The sequence below is a fragment of the Pristis pectinata genome, chromosome 9, assembly GCF_009764475.1.
Source record: "Pristis pectinata isolate sPriPec2 chromosome 9, sPriPec2.1.pri, whole genome shotgun sequence".
In the NCBI taxonomy this organism is placed as follows: Eukaryota; Metazoa; Chordata; class Chondrichthyes; order Rhinopristiformes; family Pristidae; genus Pristis; species Pristis pectinata.
This window is the reverse complement of record NC_067413.1, coordinates 13,155,142-13,178,533: the sequence shown is the minus strand read 5'-3', so window position 1 is coordinate 13,178,533 and position 23,392 is coordinate 13,155,142. Positions and strand designations below refer to the sequence as shown.

At 38.5% G+C, this 23,392-nt stretch overlaps 1 protein-coding gene across 8 annotated transcripts in view; it reads right to left on the bottom strand.

Annotated features, from left to right (window-relative positions):
• Positions 1-23,392, bottom strand: part of ppp4r1 (protein phosphatase 4, regulatory subunit 1) — a 52,625-nt gene that overhangs the window by 14,034 nt on the left and 15,199 nt on the right. For all 8 annotated transcript variants that reach the window (XM_052023321.1, XM_052023313.1, XM_052023316.1 and 5 more), the window contains 10 exons: positions 21,346-21,488; positions 20,148-20,294; positions 15,988-16,095; positions 15,839-15,904; positions 14,018-14,176; positions 12,094-12,218; positions 8,952-9,514; positions 6,057-6,235; positions 4,613-4,714; positions 1,928-2,014 (listed from right to left, as the gene is read on the bottom strand). In XM_052023321.1, the coding sequence (XP_051879281.1) occupies positions 1,928-2,014; positions 4,613-4,714; positions 6,057-6,235; positions 8,952-9,514; positions 12,094-12,218; positions 14,018-14,176; positions 15,839-15,904; positions 15,988-16,095; positions 20,148-20,294; positions 21,346-21,488 (1,679 nt within the window). The remainder of the gene's footprint in view (positions 1-1,927; positions 2,015-4,612; positions 4,715-6,056; positions 6,236-8,951; positions 9,515-12,093; positions 12,219-14,017; positions 14,177-15,838; positions 15,905-15,987; positions 16,096-20,147; positions 20,295-21,345; positions 21,489-23,392) is intronic.

Below are 23,392 nucleotides of genomic sequence, written 5' to 3'. Positions count from 1 at the left end.
GCTATTCTCTCTTATGCCTTTTTTAATCCAACCCTTGAAATTCCTTGACATACAGGGTTCCTTGGACCTTACCCTTCACCCTTACAGGAAGGCATTGGCCATGAACTCTCACTACCTCACATTTAAATGCTTCCCATTGTTCATTGTAGACTTACAAGTAGCTGTTCCCAGTCTACATTTGCCAAATTCTGTCTTACTGAAATCTGCCTTATCCCAATTCAAAATTTTAATTTCTAGTACGTTCCTATCACTTTCCACAAGTGCCTTGAAAAAGGGTTACGGTCACCATCGTCAAAATATTCACATTGACACTCCAACCACTTGCCCAGCTGCTCTCCCTCAGATTAGCTCCAGTACTGCCCCTTCTCCAGCAAGACTATGAACTGGCTCAAGAAGCTCTCCTGAATGCACATTAAAAATTCCACCCCTGTAATCCTTTCACACGAAGGTAATGGTAGCTAATTGTAAAATCCCTTACAACTATAATCCTATTATTTTTATAATTCTATAAAAATTTGCCAGCATACCTGCTCCTTTATCTCCCACTGGCTGTGGAGGCTTCTAGTACACCCTCAGCAATGCTTGTTCCTAACTTTGTTTTTAAGCTCTATCCATGTGGCCTCATTTGAAAAGCCTTCTATGATATCCTCCCTCATTACTGCAGTGAGGGTTTTGGAGTCACAGAGTACCACAGAACCGAAACAGGCTCTTCAGCCCATGTAACCCACGCTGACCTGATTTTCTGCCTAGTTCCACCTACCTGCACCTGGACCATATCCTCCAAACCCCTCCCATCCATCTACCTATGCAAACTCCTCTTAAATGTTACAATTGAACCCACATCTACCACTTCCGCTGACAGCTCATACCATAATCACACCACCCTTTGAGTGAAGAAGTTACCTCTCAGATTCCCCTTAAATATTTCACCTTTCACCCTAAACCCACGTCCTCTAGTTCTAGTCTCACCTAACCTTAAGGGAAAAAGCCTGCATGCATTTACCCTATCTATACGCCTTATAATTTTGTATACCTCTATCAGATCTCCCCTCATTCTCCTGCGCTCCAGGGAATAAAGTCCTAACCTATTCAACTTTTCCCTAAAGCTCAGGTCCTCAAGTCTCGGCAACATCCTTGTAAATTTTCTCTGCACTCTTTCAAGCTTATTGATATCTTTCCTGTAGGTAGGTGACCAGAACTGCACACAATACTCCAAATGTGGCCTCACTAATGTCTTACACAACTTCAACATAACATCCCAACTCCTGTACTCAATGCCCTGATTTACGAAGGCCAAAGTGCCAAAAAACTCTTTGAGCCTTTCTACTTGTGACGCCATTTTCAAGGAACTATGGATCTGTAATCTCAGGTCCATTTGTTCCACCGCACACCTCAGAGCCCTACCATTCAATATGCAAGTCTTACCCTGGTTTGTCCTCCCAAACCTCACACTTGTCTGCATCAAATTCCATCAGCCATTTTTCAGCCCATTTTCCTAGCTGGTCAAGACACGCTGAAAGATTTGATAGCCTTCCTCGCTGTCCACTATGCCCCCAATCTTGGTGTCGCCCACAAATTTGCTGATCCAGTTTACTACATTTATTACTTAAATCATTAATATAGATGATAAACAACAACAGACCCAGCACTAATCCCTGCGGCACACCATTAGTCACAGGCCTCCAGTCAGAGAGACAACCATCTACTACGACTCTCTGGCTTCGTCCGCTAAGCCAACTTTGAATCCAATTGGCCACTTCTTCCTGAATGCCAAGCGACTTAACATTCTGGACCAGCCTCCCAACCTTTGAAAATGGCCATTTGGCTATTGTAAAACAGTCATCATATATGACAGGTGAATGAAAATAAGTTAATGATTTAAAATCTTCTTTTTTTATTATTGATGTTTACCTACTACCTTAATTACCTGAATTTTAGATTTCTTATCTTCATCAAAGCTGCTTTGCCTTCTACATGAACTATCTTGGATGAACTGAAGTCTGCCTTCCAGATTCTGTTGAGAGAAGCAATGGAGTGAAACAAATCTGAAATCTAGGCAAATTTGAAGATGCTGAACATATCAGCAACAAAAGGGAGAGATTACATTAGAGTCATAGAACTATACAGCATGGAAAGATCCCATTCGGCCCAGCTTGTCCACGCCAACCTGTATCAGTCCCACCTCCCAGCTCTTGGTCCTTAGCCCTCTGTCTAACTGATTCAAGTGCTTATCTAGACAGTTCTTAAAAGCTGTCAGTGACCCTACTTCAACCCTTTCTCTAGCAATGCATTCTAGGTACTTGCCACTCTCTGGGTGAGGAAGGTCTCCCTCGTATCCCCCCTGAATCTCTCCCCCCTTACCCTAAACCTATGCCCACTAGTTTTACCCACCTCTGATATGGAGAAGTTTCCTGCAGTCTTACCTATATCCCTCATAATTTTATAAACCTCAATCATATCCTGTCTTAACCTCCTTCACTCTTGGGAGAGCAATCCTACCTTCTCTAGTATCTCCTCATAACTGAACTACTTCATCCCAGGCAACATCCTGGCAAATCTTCTCTGCATCCTCTCCAGTGCTATCACATCCTATACTTTAGTGACTAGAACTGCACACAGTGCTTCAGCTGATGTCTGACAAAGGTTTTTTTTTTAAAGTTGGAGTATAACATCCCTACTTCTGTATTCCATGACCCGACTAATGGATGTCAATATCCCATACGCCTTTCTAATGATGTTGTCCATCTGTGTTGCCACCTTCAAGTAACAATCGACTTGTACTCCAAGGTCCCTCTGTTCCTCAATACTCCAAGACATGATGCATGTCCTGACCTCATTAGTGCCTCCAAAATGCATCAGCTCACATTTATCTGGATTAAACTCCACCTGCCATTTTTAAGCCTATTTCCCCAATAAATTGAACTCTGCAGTTTAAGACTTTCTTCAACAACTCCACTACTCTTTATCATCTGCAGACTTAATGATCATGCTGTCAACACCCAAGTCATTTACTAACAAGGGACACTTCTAGTCACAGGCATTCAATCACAAAAACAATCCTCAACCATCACCCTCTGTCTTCTATTGCCAAGGCAATTTTGGATCCAATTTGCCAACTTGTCCTGGATCCTGTGGATTCTAACCTTCTGAACCAGGTCTCCCATGTGGGATCTTGTCAAAGGCCTTAAAGTTCACGTAAATCACATCTGCTACCCTGCCCTCATTGGTGCACTTTGTTACATCTTCAAAGAATTCAATCAAATTGGTCAGACAGGATCTGTCCTTGACAAATTACTGTTTGCCTTCCCTGATTAGTCCATGCCTTTCAAGTGGTCATTAATCCTCTCCCTCAGAATTTCTTCCAGTATCTGATGTTGGATTTATTTAAGACTTCAAACACTAAATAACACAGTTGAATTTTAAATGCGTCTTATATGATCACTCTAACCACAGATCTCTTATCTGTCTGAGTAGAACTTCAGAATTTTGCAAAAAGTCAGGTTCCAAAAGCAAAATAAATGTAACTCGTAATCAGTCCACAGCAAATGGATGCATTGTGAAAATGATCTTAAAAATCTGAGTGAATGATACAAACTGTGTTTAATACATTAGAATAACTGCAACATCTGCATTTTATAGCTTTAATTGCAAGGAAGGAAAGCAAATAATGTGCTGGTCTTTATTGTGAGAAGGTTGGAACACAGATATAAAGATGTCATACTACAATTACACAGGCCCTGGCAAGGCCATAACTGGAGTATTATGTACAGGTTTGCTCTTGTTACCTAAAAAAAGAATTTACTTGCAATAAAGAATCAAAAGGTTGGTCCCAGGGATAGCATGTTTGCTGTATGTGGAGAGATTAGGTAGAATGGGCCTATCTTTTCTAGGGTTTGTAGCATGAAAATGTAGAGACTAATAATTCTAACAGGGCTCGACAGGGTGAATGCAGGGAGGGTTTCCCCTGGCCAAGGGATCTATAACCACAGGAGTCAGTCTCAGAATAAAGGAGTAGGCCAGTTACTACAGAGATTGTTAGAGACTTCTTCAGAAGGTGATGAATCATTGGAATTCCCTATCCCACAGGGTTGAGAAAGCTCAGTCAATGAGTTCATTCAAAAAAGATCAATAGATTTCTGGATATTAAGGGAATCAAGGGATATGGGGAGAGTGCTGGAAAGTGGAGCTGTGGTAGAAGATTGGCCTTGATCGTGATGAATGGCAGAGCAGGAGCAGAGGGCCAAATGTGACTAAGAACGATAAGCTATGTAATGCTCTGAGATCATTACTGAATGTTACAGAATCAGCACGATTTCATCTGCTTGCAGTTATTAACTGGCTGTCCACACTATCCACCATGGGTTGATGCAGGCAATTATTTCTCCTTGCTTCAGGATGTTTAATTTGGGAAGGTGCTCAGAGAAGGAACTGCTAAAGTCACTGACTACCTGAATAGCAGCAACAGGTGGCTTTGGTAAGCCAAATACAAGACCCACACTCCACTTGGTTACCTAATTGCCAGGACAGTAATTTACAAATCCTCTTTCTTTAAGCACAATGTTTAAGAATTTCATAAACTTTTTTGTTCTCAAACCTTTTTTCATAACCTCACCGTCTCAAAATAGGTGAATACACGGTCATCTGATACCACCGTTGAAAAGGGCGATGCATTCTGTGATTGGTTGATATGCACTGTATCACTGACGCAGTCTTCCTGTAAATATAGGTAAATCGATATAATTGATAAAGCAGTCAATAAATATTACTAAACTCAAAAGTTTTGAAATTGGTATTTCTCAAGATATCTAATAAATTCTTTTTTGAAGGAGTGGAATGAGAACAGATCCACAGGAGTGGAATGAGAACCGAGTTCAGAAATCATCTTTGATCGGTTGAAATGCTGCATCGTTATTCTAAACTACTTTTTAAAAAATATAGCTTATAATTTGAAAATAATTTCCAATAAAACAGCTTCATCCAAAATTATGAGCGACTAAATCATTATTTGAATAAGTTTAGATCACAATGCAGCATTTCAACCGATCAAAGATGATTTCTGAACTTGGTTCTCAATCAGACTCTTTTTGGTATCCAAGATTCAACAAAGATCTATCAAGCACTGCACACTAAAATCAGGCACCATATGCACAACATTAAAATCATGTGCATGATATTTATGACTGTGCAGTCATTAAGTATGAGCCCAAAACAAAATTTCATGCGCAAAACTAGCCTAAGAAGGTGCTCTAATATTGCAGTACTCTGACCCAAAACTGGTTGCAGTTCTTGAGGTGCTTTCTGAGCAGAGACTGAGGAAAATATTCAAGCCCTGGAATTAGCTCAGTGGATGACTCTTGGCATCACACGTTTCATTGATCAAGGACTGCTTCCCTTAAAAAATAATCCTAAAATGAAACACTATGAAGATACAATTTAGCCAACAGTCTAGAAAATCCAAAACAATACTTTGTTAACTTAAACAGTGGACATGGATCAAAAGGAGTGAAGAGCAAATTTGGAACTGGAGTCAAACAAGAAACTACAAATGCTGCAAACTGAAATAAAAGCGGAGAATGTCTGAAATATACATTAGTTTTAATAGGTTGTGACTTTGGCACAAGCACCATAATCAGAATATACATGTTGGACAGAGAATATGAATGTTAAAAAATGAACACCTCTTTAGATGCTGGGGTATCAGTTGAACATTTACCATATTATCGTTATTATCAAAGCTACCAGGAAGCTTACCAGTCAACAGACAAGTTTCTGGATGAAAATGGTGGTTGCTTCTGGATGGGTGATCAAAGAATAGCAAACCCCATGCATATCTATCTAACTGGACATTGCCCTGTTTATTTCACATTTTCAAATCAAGTTGGATTTAATGCCATCTTATGTGAACAAATTACTTTTAGTGTACTGTAAAATCAAATTAATAAACATCCACATAATAATGGCAATTAACCTTTGGTCAACCACTAGATTTAGCCAATGCAGTTGGTCATTCATTTAAAAGAATTACAAATTCCCAAACTCCATGATGGCTACCCTACCTCAACGATGGCTGAAATTTCAGCAGTTAAAGGCACATTGTCTTGGTCAACATTTGTGGTATCACCTGCAGCAGATTCTGTTTGCAACTGTGTTTGGTTAGACAGTGGCCCTACAGATTTTTCTTCCTCATAGTCAAGATTTGAAGCTTGCAGTGCAGCAGTTAGAACATCCACTTGTGCTGCAAGACAAAAAGAGTTATTTTCCCCACTTAGATTCTGTGATCATGTTGACAATCTTCAGAAAGACACTAGTTCTAGTTTCAAGATAATCTTTGTATTAATTTTACAATTGATAAGGTTGTTTAAAAAATTGTCAGTAAACAATTTCAAACATTTTAATATCATTGGGCAAGTGCATTAACCATCATGGAACCAAATTAAGAGACAAATCATGTAACACTGCATTGAATGACATAATATACTTGAGGGCAGATGGTGCATTTCAAAGAAAGAAAGCAGTTGATTTGAAAGTGTTTCCCAACAAGCTGAGCGCGAATCCATAAGAGGGCTACTTATGTGGCTACTCTCAAAACTCGTGAAAACACTGCCTGCAGAAGTACGAATTCTTTCACCACTATCACCACCCCTCCATTCTCAACTTCCAACTGATTTTTACTTTATCTCAACCGGAATTGGAACTGGATCTTGACTTTCAATCTTCTCCTTAACATTGTTGTTAGCCATGTATATTATACAAGTACTATTAACCTTTAATCCCAAAGCAAACACGTAGAATGCCTTCATTCATCTCCTGAAATCACTAATCCAAATCTCAACTTAATAGCACACATTCTTAGATTTCAAACTGGTTCAAATGTCTGATATACAGGCATCTTTGTGTCGAACAGTTCAATTCTCTTTGTCCTTGCTGCTCTACATTAGTTTGAAAATATTAATCCACCTTTGGTTTTGTCATACCCCATCTCTGTCCGTCTCAGAATCCAGAGCCCTACACGACCTCTCTTCCTTTCATTATGTCAGTATAAGCACAGTCTTCTGGATACCACAGTCCTTATCTTTGGAATTGGCTCCTTATAAATTTCTAACTCCACTCATACAAGTAAGTTGTAACGAAGTACATTTTATGATAGTTTCTCCATTCTCAAATGTAAGCCTTCCATATTTCAGTGAAGTGACTTGGAGTATGGTGCATTAAACTCAAAGGCACATTTTAATTGGTAGATTCTCTTCTGAAGGAAGAAAACCCCAACAACAATATTCTTTCTTCCCATTCATCTTCAGGGGTATGGGTAGGCATGACTGGCAAGGAAAGCATTTACTGCCCATCCCTAATCCTCCCTATCCACTATAATACTGAGTGACATCCCATAAAAAGATCACGTTTGGGTTGTTATCTTCCGATCCATGCCCAAGATGTTAGTGCATCTGGCAATGTTAGTATCTGTTGTTCAATCCTGAATAGGCTCCCCAAAACCAGTCTGGTGTAAAAAGGAAGTTCTGCAACTTTGTTAGCAGATTCCAGGATAATGACACTGCAAAATTGAAAGAGTAGTAATAAATGCCCAGATTGGGATAGTTTACAAATTGGATGCCGTGACAATTCCAACAGCTGTTAAAGGACACATCTTCACTTTGCTTCAAGTCAAGAGTTTGGGATATGCTGAAGGTAGCTTGGTGAATTGTAGTATATTATGTAAACAGTACACACTGCAGCCATGATGGTGGTGCATATATAGATTAGCGAATGAGATGCCCTTTAAACGATATTAACTATGACTTTTATCACATTGATGATGCTTGGGAAAAGGCTGTTAGAGCAGTGGTTGGCAAAATGCATTTGTCCTACTTTATATGGATACCAAATACTTGGGTAATTTTCCACAATTTCAGGTAGGTACTAGTGTTGTAATTGTACAGCAACACTTTTGGTAAGACCATGCATTGACAAGCACTGAAAGCAAAAGGACAAATTTATAAGTCCCTGCCCACTCCTTGTATTCTTGTAGACTTTAGAACAAAGTTCAATGTACACATTTAAATTACATAATTTGAAGATGCAATATGAAATTAAACACAGCACACATAGTTTATATTTTCTCATTTCCATACATGCTTATAACCACTTTGACCCTGACATTTTAGTGGCCTTTGCATTTTGAAACACTGCTTTCCACACAATTCAATTCCTTAAACAAACAAGCGTCTTGTGGATGTGCCATTTGTTCAAACTCCTGGGTTTATGCCCCGTCACTGGATTCCCTGTTAAAAAGGGAAAGCTATTCCTAATTTACCTGAGAAAATCCCTTCATTTAAACACCCGAATCACATGACCTTCTCATCTTAAAGGAATACAAGTTTATCCAGTTCAACTCAACCCCATCCTTTCAAAAAGTTTCATCCCAGAGATTTGCTCTGAACATTCCAAATGCTGCCTTGTTTGCACCTTGCCAAATGCAATATTCCTCCTTGCTTTTATATTCTCAAAAATAAAACAGTGCAACATTCTATTAGTCTTTTGACCACTCTGTGCCTGTTTTGATTTTCATGACTTAATATCAATTTGCAACCATTATCAATTTGTCTGCGTGGGTACTTCTGGTTAAATTAAACCACCAACTCTTATTCAAGGCATGTTATCATGTATGTTGTTTCATTAGATATGATGAACCATGTAGTTCAAATCATTCTTCATTTGCTTTTGAAGTCTCCACTCTTAGAGAATAATTAAATAAATGCAGTAGAAGAATTGCTGCACGGTTTGAAGGTTTGCTTGCAGGGTAAGTTGCTAAATTGATTCCCAGCTTACTTTTCAGATGGGCACATAACATTAGCCAAAAATGTAGGGACAGCCAGAAAAAGCATTGGCACGATAATATTCTCCTGGATCCTGCCCACCATCTTAGATATAACGACAAAAAAAAAGTAAATCTGTACCTTTTACATCCGGGTCGTCTATGTGTGGTTCCAAGTTTTCCAACATTTCTTCCAGTTCTTTTCTGGTAGCTGTGCTAAAGCTTGGACAGGTCAATGATGCTTCTGCCTGTATTGGATCTTTGCTTTCTTGTTTATCTGGACATTGCAGTGGCTCCAATTCCAAATCAAGGTCTATTGTAGGGATAGGAGTCCTCCAGTAATGGAATGAGTTGTACATGTCCTCTAGAATGTCAATCTTTTCTGAACTGGACCAAGATTGTTGTGTAGACTGTGCTGAATTTGTGCAATGTGAATCTGGCAGACAACTTCCACTGAAAACTGTGTTTGCTTCAGTTGATTGAGGTTTAGTGCATATATAGGAATCAGAGTGTGACTGTAATGATACTGTCTGGGCTTGACTGAGATCACTTCTACATTCATTGTCACTGTTCAGTTCATCCTTTAGAGAGAGTTCAGCATCATTTACTGATTCCACAGTGCCACAGTCTGTAGTTTGTTGTTCCATTTCAACAAGTCCCATGACTTCACCTGCAACTTTTTCTGGTTCTGCAGCACATTTTGAACTAAGATGAACAAACAAAAATATTTCACAAATAATAGCCAATAACCAAGTCAAATATTCAAGAGATATTTCAGTGCTTAAACCCTTCCTGATAAAGCAATGTAGCATAGCTGCAAAATCTTAACCTTTCACGTTGCAGCTGGTTGGGAAGCATTAATAATTCAAATGTTATTCTCCGGACAAAGGCCTCATGGATTTCAAAAATCATTTAAATGCTGACAGTTGACACTATATCAAAATTTGATACAAAAATACTTCCAGTTTTGGAACTTAAATTGGTCATTAAAGATGTCCTCACCAATTAAGTTTCTTGTAGAACAAGTAATGTGGATCTGGTATATCTGTGATTGACATGCATTTTTTTTAATAGTTTACCTTCCTCCCATTTAGGAACTTCAAATAATCAACCATTCTCACTTAAGTGGTCCAATTCACAAAAACAATGAGACATTTTGTGTGTTAGTTTTATTTCCTGCTGCAAAGTCTGCTCTGCTTGGACAACAAACTGAAGGGAACCAGGCACATAATCTACATTCTAATATTCAATGGCTTACATAAGAGATATGTTCCAACTGTTGTATGGTTTGAGAGCTGCACTGCTTTAGTTTGAAATTGGTGGGTAAATCAACCCATGTGCTCATCTAACACTGCACAATTGTGTTGGGGTAAGAGGAAAGGAAGGGTTACGATCAATGAGTGAGGCATACTTTCCTCACGCTTGCTTTTCTTAGGATAAAAGCCGTGGCTAGTAATGTGGTAATCATTAAGGGTATTTTCCCTTACCATCCACCTCTGCTTTGGGTTCAACTTTCAGCTTAATAAATAGCACCACCTTTTTCCAATGGCCCATGTGCTGCAGATAACCTTACACGATACAATCAACATGACTCAACTATTCCAGTGATCAACGGGCCAGCTTTTCAGCCTTCACTCTCTTATGTTACCATGTCCAAAACTTCACCAGTTTCTCTTCTAACACTCATTCATTACCCATTTCGTCACTACCTCCCCATTCCAAATGTAAAAATCTCATTTAAATTCTATCACTCAAGCATTGCCTTCCAAATAATTTTGTACAGTTGAATACCCCCTTTTTATTCCACAACTGAACCATTTAGATCAGATCAGATGCTGTGTAATTTCTTCCCTAAATTTCTGAACATTTCTAGTCCCTCTCCCCTTTAAAACAATCATTAAAAAACAACTTTTGATCAAGTTTTTGGTTACTTTTCCTGACTAATCATCCATAATTTTTTTTATTAGGCCAACAGGAAGCACCTCTTGCAATTAAAAATCCTAGTTACATGCAAACTAACCTAGAATGCTTCAAGTTCTGCAGATACTGGTAACCTGAAGGGCCATCTACTCAGGTTTCCATAAAAGATCCCACGGTATTACTTACAGGTAGAACATGTTCTTTCCCACCAATGCCAATATTGTTTATTCACTTTGTCATATCTTACTGTATTCTAAACCAACTGTTATATTCAACTACAAATTACTGATTGCATTTCCAAAGTATTAGGGATGTCAAGATACAAAAAGCAATGTAAATTTTTTTTAAAAATGATTCAAAACTATTCATGCAACAATCCCAAGGATATTCCTTGCAATACCTTTTTTGGTAACGTATTTTCGCTCTTTTCTAACTGAACTAAATCTTAATTGAAATTCCTTCCATTTCATTAAGGTCCAGATGGTTAGGCACGTTCGACTGAGCAGAGTCAATGACAATTAATATGCGAGGATTATACAGTACTATCAAACATAGAAAAACTTAAATCTTGTACAATCCTCATTTCCAATGATTACACAAATAGATTTTACCATTACAAACCCATCAAGCAGTACTACAAATTCAGGTTACTTAATTTACTTTGCAGCAAGATGCTGATAATCAGATACATAGTTACCATAAAAATTATAGAATGCTTTGTTCTTAATAACAAAGGTTAAATGCAAGGAGTGTTAATTATATTGGTTTTCCCTACACTATAATTAAGGCACACTAATGGGAAGAATAGATGAAGGTTGCTAGATTTTTTTAAAAAAAAGAGAAGTGCTCATTGCAAACAATTTTCGTTGTCTAGTATCAATATCACTGAGGAACACATATCAGTATTATTAAAATGAATACCAAAATAGAAGCATGGTAAGTAAAGGACTACAGAGACAAAAAATTCTGCAGATGCTGGAATCTGGAGCAATACACAAAAAGTGGAGGAACTCAGGTCAGGCAGCATCTATGGAGGGAAATAAACAGTCAATATTTCAGGCCGAAACTCTTCATCAGGACTGGAAAGGAAGAGAGCAGAAGCCAGAATAAGGTGGTGGGGGGAGGGGGAGGAGCACATGCAGGCAGGTGATAGGTGAGTCGAGGTGAGAGGGGGATGGTAGGTGGGTGGGGGAGGGGGAGAAGATGCAATAAGCTGAGAGGTGATAGGTAGAAGAGGCAAAGGGCTGAAGGAGGAGGAATCTGGCAGGAGAGGGCAGTGGACCATGAAATAATACTTTTATTAAGAAAAATAAAACAGGATTACAAAATACCAGGTACATTTAACTACATATTACACAGCACACCTGTTATTCTTTTCTGTCCCTTCACTCTTCAATACATCTTCCTCTTTGAAGTAATGACCAGCAGCAGAAGAATTTGCAAAGGTTGAGATAAAAGGGCCTAATGACTGGAAGGCAGCTTGACGAACCTGTGAGCGAGCATCAGACCACAAGATAAAACACTACCATCCAAATACATTTCCCACCACAATCTGCAGTATGGCTAAAGGACTACAAATCAAATCCCAGTAACCACTTGAAATAGCTAACATATTGGCATGTGCAACATTTAGTAGTTTTACACACAAAAAAAGATAGCATTGTACAGCATATGTTCAAGTAATTTTGAATGCCAGAGCTTTCAATACTGATTGTTACATTGAGGAATACTTGCCTGAAACATGAGAAATTATTAATTTATTGATATTCTACTATTTTGGATGCAATGAGAAGGGTTGCAGGAAAGAGACATCAAGCAGTGATCCTAAAAACCAGATGTAACATGTGGCAGTTTTAGCTAGCAACATTTAGGAGAATTGTGCTCTGATCACATGAACACTCCTTCAAAAGGCTCTTGAAGTCCCAAAAGACTTCCCTCATTTTCATTAGAACTTAAAGTTGAGCTTTGAGATTAATGCAAAAGGAAGCGAGGGAGGAAAACGATCAGGTCAAGTTGGTTTCTACCATTTGTCTGTCCTCTCTGGGGAAGTGGATGAAACCACTGGGGATCAGGAAAATGTGTGGGTCTTGCAAGCAATTTGAACAAAATAAGATACCTGATCGGTATAGAGATTTGATAATCAAGGACAAAAAACGTAAATATTTGGAGGTAATTTTACTTAATGGAAACTGGGTGCCTCGAGCATCAGCCATTGAAGATGACTCACTACAACCTTCAAGGACAACTGCAGACGAGAAACAAATGCTGGCCTTGCCAGCATGAATTAGTTAAAACAATGCATTAGCAATGCATAACTAACTGTTGAAAGAAAAATGACATCAAAATTGACTTTTCTTGCTCAAGCTGACCGCAGCTATTATTTTTCTTCTGTGCCAGCTAAACAAATACAACTGCATACACACAAGCTCATTTTCAAAAAAATGTTAGCTAGGCTTCTACGTCTTCCTGTAGCCTTGAATCCTCATTGTCCACCAATATGCTTCTACGTTACCGCACAATGGACTAGACTTTTGGAACTTTGTATGTTTCTAGCTGATTAGTTTAAGAAAAAGCTGCTCTTGGCTTGTTCTCTTTCAATTCCCCACATAATTTTTTGTTGCCACTAAAATTCTGCCTTATCAAACATGTACATCTGCATTTGACTACTGGCATCTCCAGCCCGACCGCATTTCAGAGGAAATGGAAAGAACTTCATTACAAGACATCTCCAACCTTGTTGCGCACAGGAAGGATGAAGCACGGCAATTTTTCCCATTTATACTTTAACAGATTGTTGGATTTACAATGAAAATGTACCTCAGAAAATTGGAACCCAAATTAACACCAAATCCTGAAAGGAAGCAGGGGTCAAGGCTAACGGAAGACAAAGAAGCCAGGTTAACCTCGAGGAAATCAGAGGTCTATTTGGGAGTTGCTTCCACAATGATGAGATGAGATCGGGACTGAGATTGGCAAGTTGTAGAAATTGCAGTAGTCATAAAAGAGGTTTGAATTGTTTATACTTTCTTTTAAAATAAAATCAACCAAAATCATCAGGAACATGGGAAGGAAGAAATTATGAAAGTTGTTTTGCTGTCAACTGGAAACTCAGACCATCACTACAGATAAAAAAAAGATCTTGAACAGAAGGGCCACTGGAACTCATTGAACAAAAGGATGAGAGAAAGCAGGGAACAAGAGTAGCAAAACAAGTGTGGTTATTTCATTACTTACCTACTAAAGACTCCGAACATACAAAAACACGTTTTTTTTTTAAAAAAGACTTACCCAACGTGAAGGGTCGCTGATCAGATTAATGAAGAGCGAAGACAGTTTTGTTCTACGAACTTCCTGAGAGGTTGCACAAGAAACACCCATAAAGCATTCTGCACATGCTTTCCGCACTCCCCATACATTATCAGAGCATAGCTGGAAGAACCTGGGTAACTGCACAGAAAAACCCAAGAAAATATTCTTTTTAATTATAGTTGCCACTTCATTTTAGACTGTAGCATTCAAAGAATGTAATTCACAGATATTGGGTTATAGCTGCATAAAAGTATTCATTTTTAACTCAAACTATGTGCATTTCCTAGAACAGAACCAAGCGCAATTCAAATTAAAATTAAAAATATTGTAAAAGTTCAAGTGGTAAATATGTGGGAATTCCTAAGTTTTATGGAGCAAAATGTCCCACAGCATTGCAAGGGTGCCAGGAACAGGGAATGTTAAAAATAATCAAAGGATTAAAAATTAGATTCAACGCCATGTACAAGGTTCAGTTGAAACTAAAATAGACAAGAAAATAAATCCATACAGTTATTGCTTTCAAACTGTTGCCACTTCAAAATTCACTATAGATATTATATCCCACTGTGATGATGCTTAAGAAAATGCTTCAAAACTGAACTCTGCACATTTAAATTATACAGTATTTAAACCATGGTCTCTGCTGAGTTTTTCCAATCTTGATACTTGCTCTCAGTTCCTGTAAAATTTCAGGCACTAAGTTCTACCCAAACTCTACTACACCCTCCCACCCCTACAAAAGGCATATATTGGGGTGGGGATCAAAATCAGCTTTAATAACCTCACTCTTGCCTTGCTCAAATAGCCTACTGACACTCACTGCCAAGGTGCACACGTTAAGGATGGTTCTTAGGTAATTACCAGAAGGCTGGCGGCATCTGTTGAACCTTACCCCCAGGATGAGCCTTCTAGGGAAAGGGAGGAAAAGAAGGAAATAGGAAACAAATAAATGGAAAAAACACTAAAACCTTAGTTCTACCTGTTGAAAATAGTTTTTATTGCCAATGAAATAGAAATACATCCTCAAGAGCTGCAAAAGGAACCACTATTAATAGTCACACAGTCATCACGCATACTACAGTACTAGTTTTTGAAGTGCTTTCTTTCTAAACATACTTAACACTCTGCATTGATGTACAAATAAACATTACTAAATGTAGTCCAATTACATAAAATGGTACTTATTAAAAGTGAAGAGCAAGCGAATTCACTCTCATTATTACTCGTGGGTTGGATCAAGTACTGTACAGTTCAAGCTCAGCAAAACCATTAGCCTTGTTATTCATTCATAACAAAATGCCTAGAAACACTCATCCTAACAGTATGTCTCGAAACACAATCCATCTGCCCATCACCCACACACTCCTCCCACTGGACCCCTCCCCTCAATGCTCCACTTTCCTTTCCTATCAGATTCCATCATCTGCAGCCCTTTATTGCCTCCACCTTTCATCTCTCAGCCTGTCACTATTTCCATTCTTCCCTCCTCCATTTGCCTACTCCTCCTCCTCACTTGTATTCACCTATCGCTTCCTCCACCCCTTCCCCTCACTTCTTTAAACTATCTCCCTTCTATTAATCCAGATGAAGGGTCTCAACTCGAAATGTTGACTGTCCATTTCTCTCCACAGATGCTGCCTGACCCGCTGAGTAACTCCAGCATTTCATCTGTCGCCTTGAGACATTATAGTTCTGATTGTACATTTGTAAAGACACCATCTTTAAACAAAAAATCCTTTTTGCATCCCTTGATGGTCAAAGTTGATATGTTGTGCTGATTACCAGTTTATGCATACTTACCAGCAATTCTTCGGTAGCTTCCCGACCAACAACACTGGATATATCTCCAATATTGGCAGCACACACCTGAAAAAGGAAGTCAAACTGTCTTATAAAATGAAACAAGAGCTAAGCAGAGAAATCAATAATCTGTGATTACAGATACTCACCTTTCGAACGTGGAACATCCGACAATCACAGCACATTTCACAGAATCGGTGCAGTATATATCTTTCGGTGATAGCTTTCCCTACCATGGGAGCCATTTTGCACATTATCTACAATTAAGGTAAAAATAAACAATAGCTGCAGTGAAAAGACAAAAGACATAAATTACTTATTCTTTCAAAAATTACAAGTGAAATACAAATCAAAAGATATTATTGGAACATTTCTTCTAACATCAGAAGCAGAAGTTTTGTTCTGTTTGGCTAAATGTAAACTGCTCTGATGAAACAAACTATTACCAAGTTCAGAAATCTGTGGTACAACAACGCCATTAGGTCCACGAAAGTTATGTTGAATCCACGTAGAGTAGTCCCATCAGCCCCATTCTATTCTCTCCGCTTAACCCTGCAAATTATTCCCCCTCGAGCACCTATCCAAATTTTCTTTCAAAGGCACTAACCAATTTTGTTTTCACCACCCAATTCCAGATGTTAAGTTTCTCCTCACATCCCCCTTGTATCTTCCCCAAAACTGTAAAGTGTACAAACAAAATTTTTCACTCTATTTACCAAATCAGTCATTATCTTGTTCACCTCTATTAAATCTCCTCTAAGACTTTGCTCCAAGGGAAGTTGCCACTTCTCCATTTTAACCTTGTATCTCAAACCCCTCACCTCTGAAACCATACTAGTAAATCTCTTCTAGGACTTTAACATCCTTCAAGTGTGGTGACCAGAGGTGGATGCAATACTCATATTGTGGCCTAACCAGCATCAACAACTTCTTTGCCTTTATACTTTCTGCCTCTAATTATAAAATCTAAGGGTTTCATATGCATTAGTAACCACTTCCTCAACATTCCTTGTCTCATTCAATGATGTACAAGCTATCCTGGCACATACAAAGAAGTTCAAACTTCTCCCTCAATGTTTCCCCTCAGGATCTATCTGAAAAACTGTTCTGGAAAACAGTTACAAATCTATTAGATAAATTTTAAAGCAACAATATCCTGTAAACAACTAAGCTTAACATGTTTGGTATTGGCAAACCATGTATTTAATCCACATATAGAAAGGTAGAAAAATAGATCATTCAAGCCTGCTCCACCATTCAATACAATCAGCTGATCCTCTTATCTCAATTACATATTCCTTTTCTCTCTCCATACTGCTTGATGCCTTGTCTCTCAAAATCTAACTACTTCCTTCTTAAATATATTCAATGACTTGGCAGAGCATTCCACAGGTTCACCAAGCTCTGAGTGAAGAAATGTTTCCTTCTCTCAATCCCAAATGTCTTGCCCCATATTCTGACTCTGTGACCCTTTGTTGTAAACCTCCTAGATGGAAAAATATCCTCCCCACAATGATTCCCTGTGTCAGAGTTTTGAAAGTTTCAATGAGATCCCCTCGTTCTTCTAGATTACAGTGAATGTAAGCCCAGTCACTCCACTCTTTCCTTATACAACAGTCCCACAATCCCAGTTAGGTAAACCTTCATTGCATTCCCTTCCCCAGCCATACAGTCAGTGGGAGTCTTTGGACCAAGGGGACCTGTATATATGAACATTAAGTTTTGGTTATCAAAATTTTAATACAAGTACTTGGGCTTGGGTCTTTAAAAATTAATGCACTAAGGCTTAGTACTTCATTCAGAGCTTCATTAACCTTACAAGTTCCAACAGGACTCAATAACATGCATCAGTTTCACCTCAGTTATCAAATAAGTTCTGGGGGTCAGGTAGGGCTTGGATTGGCCCTGGTCATATCGGATTTTAACTTTATACTCAAGGCAAGCTTTAGCATGCCCTCCCAGGTCGACTGAGTTTTCCGAGTAGCAAAATTAAGAGTTGCATATCTGAGCAACACTATTTTTACTTCAGAGGGAAGTTAACATCTGGAATTGAGTGGCAAAAACAAAAATCAGATCCCCAAGGTTGGGGCTGCAACTTTGGACACACAGAAACATACTATTCATGCCTGCATCATTTGGACGGTGGATTTTGAAACTGATGATTCAAGAGCCACCAAAAAGAGAAGAGAGTCTCATTAGCCTTTCAAATTAATGTCCGAAGATGATGAAAGGCTTTGGGTTTCATGAGGCAAGTCACTTGCTGCAGGATACCTTGTCTCTGACCTGCTTTTGTAACCACAGCATTCATGTGACTGCATCCTTTTCAATAGTTTTGAGATTAGCATGGATTGACAGACTGACTAGAAGTATCATTTGGCAGAGAAAGCAGACCGAAACTGTTAATAGTTTAAAGTAGGGAAGCACAATCTTTCAATGTTAATACCTTAAACAGTGAGAAGCATATGATCTTTTCCCAAGTCATTATCACTTGGTAAGTAAGTTGGAGAGATGGGAAAAAGATTTCAGAACATGGTAGAAAAAACTCAAATAAAACAGGCTTATATTAAAGCATCTGTTCAAAAAAGACAACAGTAAGAAAGTTAGGGAACAGCAATCAAGTAAAAGAAGTGACATATCATTAGCTGCAGGCTTTAAATACAAACCTGTATTGACTAAAATGCAATAAACATTTTTAAACGGAAAAACTTGGAGGAAAAAAGGTATAAAATGTGGCCATTGAAACAAATACTTTTGGTGGTAGCTGCTTGGAGAGCTGCTGCCTCATAGCTGTAGTGACCTCAGGTGCTGTCTGCATGGAGCTTGCACATTCTCACTGTGACGATGTGGGTTTTGCCCATGCACTCCCTCCAACTTACAGAGATTAGCCACTGTAAATTGCTCCGTGTGTGAAGGTGAGCAACAGAATCTAAAGGGAGTGGGGATGGCGGAGGGGTGTGTGAACTATTGATCAGAAAATTGCTCGGAGCTGGCAAAGACTCGATGAGGCAAAATGACCTCATCCCATGTTGTAAGCAAATCATATGCACAAGTACACATATCCACGGGTGCGATGAAAAACTTACTTGCAGCAGCATCACAGGCACATAGCATTAGAGGCACAACATTCACAAGAAAAACAAATTATGCATAAATTATACATGAACACAATTAGAACCAAAAAATAATTATGGAAATAATCAGCTAATCAACTACCATAGGCTAGGAACTGTTAATATACACAAATTCTCTGGCTAAAACTCAAGGCCATATAGGCAAGATGGCTTAGCACTGATTATTTCAGTGCCAGGGTTTAAAAGTAAACTCTAAATGGAGTGAATGCAGTCATGACCATTTACAGTTATTTCACAGCAGTCTGGAAATTCAACTAGGCCCTTCAGTTATCTGAGAGTTCAGCATCATACAAGTATCAAATGACACCATTCCCCATGCAAGGTTTCAACACTGGTAATTCCCAGGAAACTGTTTTCAGAGCACAGGGCAGGACAGGGACCAAGTTCCAAACTAAGCTTCTATGCTCATTCACATCCACTACCCACCAACCACCCCCCCCCCTCCCCCCATGGTACAGACTTCCTCATCCATCCTTCCTCACCCATCCTTCCATCTCTCCCCCAGGTACCAAGTCCTTTTGGGGCCTCTCCACCTGAATCCCTAGCCAATAAATAATTGCTGACCCAACCGCCTGACCCCAATCTTGATTGCCAACCCAGCCTTGAACAATGATCCTCAAGCTGACCATACCTTCACCCCTTCCCCACTCCAAGCCAGATAAGGCTTAAAGTCATTGGCACTCTCTCACCCATCGTGCCCCACACCTGGCCTACGACAGCACATTTATGAACAGAAAATGTCATGCCAAGGTCTTGGTCTTTGTTGAAGTTTGCAGTGGTGGGCCCATAACAGAAACTGTTGCCAACACACTGTGAAACCACCATACTGGGTGCTACACCAGTGCACTACAATTTCTATGCCATAGTTTTCCCACAAGTGATGTTTGATCACTCTTAAGTTTTAAATTTGTGACATCACTTCCCCTGATATGAATCCTATCAATCTTAAATTATTTAACCTATTTAAACCACCATTTTAACTTTCTATATTTACCACCTAAATGAACTGAACTTCCATTACACGATCCTTTCCAGCACTCCTCATTTTGTCTTATATACTTCAACTTGTTGTTACCATCTTTTAGCTAGCTTGTGTTCATATCCAACTGAAACATTCATAAATTTTATTAAATTCAGTCATACAATTATTAATTTAAAATAACAGGCATTTCACTTACTGCTACAGCTTCTGTTTTCAGATCATCATTGCTTTCTGGAGCAGTTAGATCCAGCAGAACTGGACACACTTTGGTCTCCACATCATATCTTTCGATTATCTCTTGTTCTAATACCACCAGCAATGCTGCCTGACTGGTCTTTCTCACCTACAAGTAGCAAATGAAGCTTTCAAGTGACCAGTCGCTAAATCATAAGTTTAAAAAAATATATATACAGCACAACATCTTAATCAATTGACTGACTTGGAGTGAAAAAACACAAAATTAGTACTTTTATTAAAAGTTGTATTTCTTTTGCATCATTTAATTAACTTTATAAAAGGGCATGAGAACTTTCACAATGCCTTAATTGTTACATGTGAGAGAAATTCAAATGCCACAATCCTTCAAGCTAAGAAGTGCCTAACTAATTAATAGAATCTAATTAACAGATTAATAGAATTGAACAAATAGTCCATTGTAGAGACACAAGAGACTGCAGATGCTGAAATCTGGAGCAAAGAGCAAACTGCTGGATGAACTCAGCAGATTGAGCAGCATCTCTGGAGGGAAAGGAATTGTCAATGTTTTGGGTCAATACCCTGCATCAGGACAGAGAAAGGGAAGATAGCCAGTAAAAAGAGCAAGGAAGGAGTGAGACACGGGCTGGAAAGTGATAGGTGGACCAAGGAGGTGTGAGGATGATGGGCAGAAGAAGACAGGTAGAGGTGGGAACTAGCCAAGAGAGAAAAATACCCAAAATCCCAATCAAGAGGTAATAGGTTGTTCCTCCTTCAGTCTGCTTGTGGCAAGGACTTACCCTTGGATCCAATGTGCATACCCCACCCAGAAGCAAGCTCGAAACAAATAATTGGCTGCAAGTGTGAAGTATTAAGACAGCTCCTTGCAGTTGTCAAACAGTAACTCAGCAAGTTAGGGTCTTGGAGTTAGGGAATCGTACGATATAAACAAGAATAACTTGTTTCATTTGTGGATAATTACACATAAAATAAGCAGCCTACCAGCTTGTCATTTTTTAAAATATATGGATCAATGTTACTATAGATAAATCAGCAAAGGGACATCATCTGAATAAGCCTAAATTTCAGGAGGACCAAAGCTTTTCATACATTCGCAATCAAGTGGAAAATCTCTGAATAAATGTTTTCAATTAAAACTAAAGCCTTCAGTGGACCATTTGAAGAAAGAGAAAGTTTACCTGGTTGTTGGGGTCTGCAAGGCATCTGACCATGAAGGGCAACAAGTATTTGGAGAAAGCATAAGAAATGGAAGGCCTATTTTCTTGGCAGAATATGGCAATGTGAGGCACCTGTTCCATCAACTCTGCACGGACAGTTGGTTCTGTAAACAGAATCGCCTGCATTACACAATGAGCAGTAAACATGATAACTTCGTGCTTCAGATAATTTATGGTGATCATTCATCATTTTGGACTGCATTCAAAAGAGAAGCTTGTTTTAAAAAAGTGCAGAGATCAGACTTGTATTTAATGCTAAATGGTCTACTTCGAATTAGAAAATTTTGTAGTTGAGAAAATGGCAATGATATAAATTACTTTCTGCAATTTCCTTGTGCGTGTGTGGCTTTTAACATTCAAATTTGCATTTGATTTTATTTTTCTATTTTGACAAATTACTTGAGCCTCCCAATTAATTGCACAAATCACCCATCTTGAGATTATCACATTGAAAGTGACCAGCAAATGCGGCAGCCATATAAATTTCATTAAAAGTAAGCATTTAATGAATAACCTAAACAAATCTACAATAGTCACTTAAATATGCCCTTACTATGTATTTCCTGTCAAATCAATTGATTCACTTGTTAACATGGCAAAGTACAAGTTGTACTACCCAAATGACATTTATTTACTTAATGGGCTGAGCAAAAATGAATATCTTAATGACTCATTAAGAACACACATTATCTTTCGGTGTATACATTCACCTTCACGTTGTCTCTCCTGATTGCACTTTTTCTTATTTACATATCTGGAGTTTTCATTACATACATCTTCATAGGCCAATGAAAAAATCTAAGCTCCAGCCCATTGGCAGATAAGAAAATTGCACACCTAGCAACAGTCCCATCTGTCATTTGTCTATTCAAATCCACTTCAATTCCTGGAACGAGTTTAAACTAAACTTGTAGAAAATTGCTGTGTGCTGGTTACAGTAACTAGGAGAGAATCCAGTCCTGACAATGGATTGCATCAGTCATCACTAACTATGGGCAGTAAAATAATATGCAGTTCAAGTGATATAGCAGTGTTAAGCATATATTTACACACTCCAAAAGGAAACCCTGGTTAATAAGAGCATGTTATGATTTGTTGCTGGGCATTGATTTTATAGCATTTTAATGAATAGATTCATCTGAAATGAATAGATACTACTATGCACTACATAGTTTACAAAATCCCAAATAATTCCTTACCCCAGTTTTCAGAGCCAGTTTATCAAAAATATTCCCATGGACAAACATTGCTTTTTGTCCACAAAACAAAAACATTTTGCAAACAAATAAACACTCCAATCTTTCCTCACTTTACAGTTGACATGTCACCACCATTTCCTATTCCCCCTCACCCCACCCCCAAGAAAATTCTAAAAAAAGATCCAAAGCCTTTTGAACAAACAAGCAACAAATTAAATCAGATTAAACTGGTTAAAATTTTCAAACGCTATTATACTGCCACTTCATAATTTCTGGGAACTGCAGATGCAGCAAAGGAAATACACACTTATGGGTCTGAAGTTAATTTGATGTAAAGCCCTCTACTCCATTAATACACCCTCCAGCACACCAGGGCTCCAATCCCCACACTCCCTCCCACACAATGGGACCCCGTTTCTTGAAACTACTCTAGGTCCATTTCCCCACACTGTCTTAAAACTTACCAGGTTCACTGGAAAAATTATTATAATATACCACGTAACATCTAATAAAAAGTGAACTAAAATTATTGTGTTGGAGTATTAATTGGAATAATATCCAATTGTCTAGAAAATCTGCCAAAGTTCTGAGTGTGCCGTTTTAAAGAAGTTTTCCTTTATTCACCTATAGTCTCTAACATTAAAGATGATATTTCAGAAATGGAGTTACATTTAAATTCTGAAAGCAGAATACTTCCACACAGCATTCATAATAGGGAAGGCACAACCAGGTCAGAAAAATCAGTTATGCCTCAGAACCAATTTGTGTAAATGAAAAGATACAAATGGATCAGTTAAGATCAATTTTCT